General features: G+C 40.3%; 1 protein-coding gene across 2 annotated transcripts in view; it reads right to left on the bottom strand.

Moving 5' to 3' along the window:
• Positions 1-5,483: 5,483 nt before the first annotated feature.
• The window catches only part of nr2f1a (nuclear receptor subfamily 2, group F, member 1a), a 15,981-nt gene continuing 13,241 nt past the window's right edge, over positions 5,484-8,223 (bottom strand). For both annotated transcript variants that reach the window (XM_015049899.1, XM_015049898.1), the window contains exon 3: positions 5,484-8,000. In XM_015049899.1, the coding sequence (XP_014905385.1) occupies positions 7,726-8,000 (275 nt within the window). In that variant the 3' untranslated portion in view covers positions 5,484-7,725. The remainder of the gene's footprint in view (positions 8,001-8,223) is intronic.

Below are 8,223 nucleotides of genomic sequence, written 5' to 3'. Positions count from 1 at the left end.
CCCAAAATAAGGTTTCCAAATTGTTACACACATTTTATTGATTCAATTTAAACAAGGTTTTTTTTCAGTGTAAGATAGATAGATAGATAGATAGATAGATAGATAGATAGATAGATAGATAGATAGATAGATAGATAGATAGATAGATAGATAGATAGATAGATAGATTGCACATGCAAAAAAAAAGCCATATCACAGAAACTAAATGAGTATATTAGTCAAATCTCACTCGCCTGTGTTTAGAGCAGAGGTTGGATACCTGCTGAAAAGCTTGCCAATCCTTTGTCAGAGGATAATATGGGAGAGGACTGCATAGGGTGTGGGCTCAGTGGATTATATCTTTTCACGCATTATTCTGCTTGAGTGACTTGCTGAAAAAAAGCGCACAGGCACCAACAAAGATTGGTCAGGCATGAATGCGGCCTGTGTGTTTTGTCTATATAACATATTAATCTATCAAACCATGAAGTGGGAAGTTTTGAAGAGCACCGATTTTTTTTTAAATATAAATAAATAAATAACTATATTTACTTATCATAAAAGTGAACACACACATGCGTATGCACACGGCTATTTTTTGCTTAAACATGGTTGCTGTTTTATTGTATGCGATTTCTTTAAGGGAAAAACTCAATGAAAGTGGGTCAACAATAAATTCTAGGCGTTGATGTAATTGCAACAAAATGCTGCTGAGTAAAATATCGAGGAGCTCGCCGACTGCTGTGGCAGCACACAGTCACACCACACACACACACGCGCGCGCGCGCACACACACACCATCTGGAGAGTATTAGAAAGAGAAAGCCGTAAATATTGCCTGAAAAGCCCAGGCGTTATCAGGTATGTAAGCCCAGGCCTTGCTGCATGCGCGGCCCTCCCATATGTTGACATAATCAGACTGTTGGGGATGTCTATTAAAACGTGTCTGAATTTAATAAATGAACACAGTGATTAAATTCAATTTGTTTGCTGCGGCTCACCGGATGACTCCCGGTGTGCTTACATTTTTTCTTTTTTCTCTTTTGGAAATGGTGGATTGTGGTCTAGACGCTGCGCGACTCGAGTGTTTGTTAAAGTTTGCAGAGGAAGCAACAGGTTTTGGTATAAGCGCTTGCTCCTGCATCTGCAGCCATCATCGGGTCTTCTGCATTTGTCTCTCCTACATATTGGCTAAGGCTCAAACTCTTGACAGAAGAAATTAAAAGTTAAAGTTTAGCTGCTTGCTTACACATCTTATTCAGTTTTTCCTCTTTAAGCCTAAGCATTTCTTTCTTTCTTTCTTTCTTTCTTTCTTTCTTTCTTTCTTTCTTTCTTTCTTTCTTTCTTTCTTTTACTGCTTTCCTGTTTGGTATACAGTGTGGTTTTGCCTCACCAGCATCCACGCAAACAACTGTTGGTTGGTTGGCAGCAGGAGAAGAAAGTTGCACACTCGAGTTTACAGACATACATAAATGTGCGTACACCCGAACATACAGCCACATACCCTTTGCGCTCTCACACTTCCCTCTGTCTTTCTCACCCACTCCCCCTGGAACACAATCACACACCAAACAGGAAAGACAGACAGACACACACACACACACACACACACACACACACACATGCACGCACTCACTCAGACTCACACACAGAAAAAGAGAGAGAGGAAGAGAGAGAGAGAGAGGGAGAGAGAGAGAGAGAGAGTGTGTGTGTGTCAGGATGAGCCTTACTTTTCCCCCCTTTTCCTGCCATGAATCTTCATCCATCCGTCGCTGACAGAACTTGACTTGATCCAGCCGCGTCTTCCTCTTCAGCGCTTTGAAATAAAGTCCGCAGTAAAGTGAATTGCGCTTTAATTATTATATGCATACACTTATGTACGTGTCTGGGTAGCATCCCGAACCCAGAAGGCTTTGGTAGAGGAGGGAGAAGAGTGCAGATTGAGACATATTGAGCTCGCTTTTAAAAGGATCATTTCATCATGTGGGAGGTTGGGACACACAAAGTTTGGACCCGTGACTGGCATTCCGGAGAGAGACATGCATATTTTAAAAACAACAAAGCAAGACAGAGACCAAGGGGGGCCCGAGTGGGGTGGAGTGGAGAGGGAGGGGGGGGAAGAAAAAAAAAAAAACTTGGAAAGAAGTTACTATCAGCTGAACAGCTGTCATTATTGGGCGAAACTACAGCGCATATTAAGATATAATCGTCTGAACAGGAGAGAAGAGAGGGGAGCTTGTCTGCAGCAATTCGTTGAAAGATTTTTTTTATTACACATATTAACTTCGGGCTGAGTTTTTTTAATTATAATTATTTAATTGTTAAAGGAGATTAAAACAAAAAAAATGTTAGAGTTTTAAATATTTGAAATTTACTCTTTGGTTTATTTATTTATTTAATTTTTTTCTAGCTTCCTATGTATTTATTGCATATTGCATTTCGAGAGAATCGTAGATAAATAGCCCCACTTGGTTAAATAAAATAAAATTAAATAAAATAAATAAATAAATACAAAAGCTCAAAATCCTTCCATTCTTTAAATAAAACATCAGCTAATCACAGACTTCATTTTTCAGCCTCAAATGTCCAAGTCCCGGGTCGCAATTTAAAACGTCTCCCACTTCCATTTTGTCACGTCACACACAATTGTATCTCTCTCAAGCAAAGCCGGTGCGCTTAGCGCTGTCACTTCTGCACAGCTTTTACAACATCACGCCCCCCCCCCCCCCCCCCCCTACTTTCTCTGCCTTACTTTACTACAGGCTTTTTCTCCCCTCCTTTCTCTCTCTCTTGTGCAAGGGTCCATTCGTGCAAAAAGGAGTGAAGAGGGCATAAATAAAAATGCGCTGGCTGTGACGAGAGATCTGTCCGCTGGAAATGAAGGGCCGGGTGGGGGGAGACAAAGGGGGGAGTGGGTGGGGGGGTTATGCAGTGGTGTAGAGCTGGATATCTCTGTTAGTTGTCAGCGTTTAGTCCATGGCTGTGGAATGCTAATGAGTGGGGTCTCTCTCTCTCTCTCTTTCCCTTTCTCTCCCCCCTTCTCCTCTCCTCCTCCTCCTGTCCACCCCGCCTTCTCGCTCGCTCCGGGAGAAAAAGCGGATCGATAGCTGACCCGATGGTTTTGGCCAATGCTTTATTTATCTGGCCAGGCAATGATATTATCAGCCTTGAACGTTATATACAGCAAACGTCTTCCTAAATCAACACAAAGAGATCCGCTTACACAGCGATCCGGGCTTTCTCACAATCATCTCTCTCTCTCTCTCTCTCTCTCTCCTCCACCCTCCGCTCTCCCTCAGCACATACGCTTACGTACGGTTTGTGGATACGCACGGGCGCACGCAAACATACATTATATGCGCCTTTCACGCTGTTCCAACAGTCGGGCGTGTGCGCGTATAAGCAGGGAGGCGTCCCCTTGTGTTACATTCGCAGCTCCAGAAGGGCTGGATTTGATCCATGGCTTAAAGGTTGCCTGTGTGGTCTGCGGACTGATCTATGCCACCGACTGAATATAGAGCCCGTGCAACAAGAAGCTGGGTCTGGATGCTGAGATGTGGCACACATCTCTGCATAGGCTACGTCTATGTAAATGTGGCCATCAGTTCCTAGCCATCTTGCAAAGCCTGGGCGGATGAATGAGCTATATAGCGAGAGCACTTGTCATTTTTTTTCTTTTCTTTTCTTTTCTTTCTTTCTTTTTTTTTACGCACGAGACAATATGAGAAATAAGCCGCGTCACACTTCAGAGGGGGGCTCCCATTCGTTTATATAAACGGGAGCCTCGGCTATTTGGAAAGTGTTATTGTCTCAAACAACCGTATTTGTCAAATGTGACCGAGCTGCTGCTGCTGTTTCTTCTAAGTGAAAAGTAGTGACGTGTGACGCCAAATAGGACGTTTTTCTTCTTCCTTTCCCTGCTGCTGCAGAACGCTGCAACGCCGGTTCGCATTGAGGGGTTCAAGAGAAATAGGGCTCACTGACAACTTGGGATAATAAATGTTTCGCTTTCAGACAGATATCTCAAACGTGAAATCGCACCCAGCTGCTTGTGTAAAAGCAAACAAATAGCCCCCACCCGTGTTGGGAGTCCTCCACTTGTGGTTTGATGAATGAAACCAGACAAAGGTAAATGGTTATTTAACTCATTTCGCTGTAATACTTTGGTGACCGGCGTTTCCTCATATTCATCTCCCTTTACTCACCGCAGTTAACTTGACAGTGCAGTTATTTCTCTTTCTTCTCATATTAAGGGATACATCGTTTAATTGATAGTAGCTAATGTTGTTACAACATATAATGACAATTTAAAAAAAAAAAGCAAACGACAAAAAGGTCATTATTTTAGCATTTGAAAAATTACATAATACAAGAAATTAAGCCTCTATCACGATATCCAAGGTACCTCAACGGGAATAAGCACTTTATTCCCGGAGTCCTCATGTGTTTCTCTCGCATTGCCTATACTGAAACGTTAATTAGGAACACATGCCACCATTTTCATGTGTTTTTTTTTGTTTTGTTTTGAACCTCCGCCTTATATAGCCTGCAGTGTAACAATTGTAGAACAGAATGCTCTCAGCGAGAGGATAAAAGATAGTTACTCTGGAGGGGATTCTGAATACATTATGTGGAGACAAGCAACTGAAAGCTACGTTTAATAAGCCTGCAAACCCAATATTTAAGTCCGGACCTACATAAAAAATATAAAAAAAGCAACATCTGAAATAAAAGGGGCGTAATGACCAACGTAAAACATAATTATTTAGACGTTCTGAATGTCACCTATTAAAATCCTCTGAGTTCTTCACGCAAAAATACTGAAAACATGTTAAAGTTTAAATAATAATAATAATAATAATAATAATAATAATAATAATAATAATAATAAAGCAAAGGTTTAAATCATTTTTAGTTGAAATGCCACTAAACATTTTTATTGTCTTTTACTGTCTTTTTTTTTGTTTCGATTAAGCTTCGATGATTCAATCTGCATGATAAGGAGGAAATACTCCACCAGCTTCTTCTTCACTAACTTTCACCTGACCTAAAGGTCGTGGAGAGGATGATCACCTCCACTCCAAGGAAACACTGCGCAAAACTGGAAATAAAACGTCACGGTTTTTTTTTTCTTTTCTTTTTCTTTTAGTTACTTTAGGCGGATGCAACCCACATTACGGCTTACTTTGTCAGGAGATCTCACAAATAATGAGAGAGAGCATCAGAGGACAACCTGGAGCCACATCCTTCCTTTATTACAGGCAGTGACACCTTAAAAGTTTCTTGATGACATAAGCAGTGCAAAAATAACCTATAAACGAGAGTTACACTCACAACACACGGCTGATAATTAAACAGGCTAACAAATATCACATCCCTGCTCTGCTGTCCCTGATCACTGCCAAAACCACAAGAGAAAGATCTGGGTTAAAAAAAAAAAATGACACAGAGGCAGCTCATCTCATGACGACTTAAGAAACGTCAAGCCTGTGCGCCATATTTTATTCCATCGTTTTTGTTTTATCGTATTTTTATTTTATTATTTTTTTTTTTTTATCACGCCTTACACTGTAATTTAAATGCAAGGACCGGTGATAAACCAGGTTTCCCTTCTGTCATTTAGGGCGTAAATGGAGACAAAAACAAGAAATAGACCAAAGCAAGGGCAGTGACAGTGCGTAACCCATCTCACACACTATCGATGGACTCATTACACTCTGACTGTATCAAGCAAACCAAGGCCACATCTTTTTTTTATCCTGTCACACACACACACACACTCACAGTCATACACTTGACTTTCTACTAACACGCTTCTTTTCTCGTTTGTCTCAGCACTCTCTCTCTCTCTCTCTCTCTCTCTCTCTCTCTCTCTCTCTCTCTCTCTCTCTGTGTGTGTGTCTCTGTCGTTCTCTCCCTCTTTGCCTCCCTCTCTATTCCCACACAATGCATCACACTCGGTGTTCCTATCGACTGGCTTACATGCTGTAAAATACATTTTCCAGATTGATCACGCATATCACAGCAGCTTTGCAGCGGGGCCCCCCTAACCCTTTTTTTTTTTTTTGCCAAATGACGCCTACGTCAATACAGAGCATGCAATGCGTTATCAGGGCAGAGTTTTTCTTTTTTATTTTAGGCGAGAGTAAGTAGGGGGTGGGGGGAGGCTAGGGAGGGGAGTATTGGTTTGCAGAGAATCACCTTGATTAAGCCACAGGGGGAAGGTTATAGAGGTGGCTCTGTGTTAGAGGCTTCCCTCGCTGTCTGGGAAAAATATTAAACATTAATGCGCTCACAGGCCAGTATTGTCTCCTTCCTCTTTGTACTCGCACTGTCAGTTATGTCATGGCTCTTTCCAAATGTAATATGTGCTTCTATTGTATAATTATTATCCCCCTTTAATCCCGTGTAACAATTTGTTTTCACAGGTAGGTTTCAGGAACTGTTGTACAAGAACACATAAAAACAACAGATTCCCTCTGATTGGTTAAATAATAATAATAAAATAATAATAATAATCATAATAATAAAATATTTGATCCCCAGGAAAATGCTTGAGAGTGAGACATCGTTGCCTATTTCTTTTTTAATAGTACAGTCACCATCACACAACTTCATCAGCCGACCCTTCTGTCCAAATAAAAAAAGAAAAAAAAAAGAAAAAGAAAAAGAAAAAAAAATTAAAAGCTGCATCATGGAGTAAGCAAAATTGAAGGCAACAACCAATAAAATTCAAGAAACAACAAAATCTTCAAGACGAAACAAACAAAATGTATTTGAAATGATATATTAAAAGTGCTTTTTGATTTCATGTCTCTCCGTTTGTTCTTTTGACTGATGATCGACTCCACACACACTCGTGGTCCGGGGAAGGGGATGAAGGGGAGAAAGGTGGAGGGGAGGGGGGGGGGGTGCGCCCCAGACGGAGTAAAAATGTCAGTAAAAACGTCCTGGAGGTCATTTTCGTTTTGCTGCTTCTGCTGCAGGTCCATCGTATCAGTTGGGAGCATGGGAGAAGGGGGAGGTCAAAAATAATAATAATAAAAAATAATAATAAAAACTAAAAATAAAAAGTTCAACCATCAGTGTTGATATTGTCACAGCGATTAGACTGTTTCTTATTCGTCTAAATTCATTTTATTTGTCTTGTTTTTTTCTTTTTTTATTCTTTTAAATTCTCACTTCAATTTTTAATTCTTGGAGAACATAGCTTCGACAACATATATCGCACTCATTATAAGAAGCAAAAGGTTATATCAAAAAATTATTAGTATAGAATCACAGAAACCCTGGTTTAGAACCAGAAAAAATACAAAACAGAGAGGTACATAGACACAGGACAATTCTTATAATTGCTTGGAAACATTATTTTCCCGCTAAGTCTTGATTCATTTTTTTTTTCTTACTGCGCATATGATGTTTTTCATTTTATTTGTATGTTGTTTTTTTTACAAAAAAAAGAAAAAAAAAAGAAAATAAAGACTAGTATTTTACAAAATGGAGAGTACTGTTCTTGAAGATGACGGTGCGGATTTACACAGGCGCAAAGTCCAGTTCCAATATTTTTCTGTACATAATGTATTCCATCGAAGTCCCAGAAGACAGAAAAAAAGTAATGTCTTCCGCAAAGTTTCTCAGAAAAAAAGGTCCTATATATAGTCTTCTTGAAGGAGGATGAGGGGTGCAGAAATTTGGTCCTTTTTTTCCCCTTCCTCCTCCTCTCTGTTTTGTTTTGTCATATAAGGATCATTGGATGGACATGTAAGGCCAGTTGAAGCTGCTCCCGGATAATAGCATATCCCTGATGAGGGTTTCAATAGGAGTTTTACCTACCAAGCGGACGAAGAACAGCTGCTCGATTACCGAGGAGGAGACGGTGCGTAGAGAGGGCAGCCGCAGCAGGAGCTTGCCAAAGCGGCTGGGTTGGTTGGGGTACTGGCTCCTGACGTACTCCTCTAGGGCGCACTGCGACTTCTCTTGTAGGCTCTCGATGTGAGCGGCGTCTGACAGGCCGCAAGCGTCTAAGGAAACATAAAAAACACACACTGTGGTTAGTACATTCACAGTGAACTAAACCATAAGATGGAATATGTGGAGAAAAGATCCCAGAACCTGGACTGAAAGTAAAAAAAAAAAAAAAAAAAAAAAAAAAAATTGTGGGTAATGCAAGATTAAAAAAAAGTGCACTGGGGTTCAATCATACTGCAAAGGCCTTCTTTTTTTTTTTTTTTTTTTTTTTTTTTT

Source organism: Poecilia latipinna, unplaced genomic scaffold (assembly GCF_001443285.1).
Source record: "Poecilia latipinna isolate Pla-1442-1.1 unplaced genomic scaffold, P_latipinna-1.0 Scaffold964, whole genome shotgun sequence".
NCBI classification, from domain to species: domain Eukaryota; kingdom Metazoa; phylum Chordata; class Actinopteri; order Cyprinodontiformes; family Poeciliidae; genus Poecilia; species Poecilia latipinna.
The sequence above is the reverse complement of the archived record's forward strand: the minus strand, read 5'-3'. Positions and strand labels throughout refer to the sequence as shown.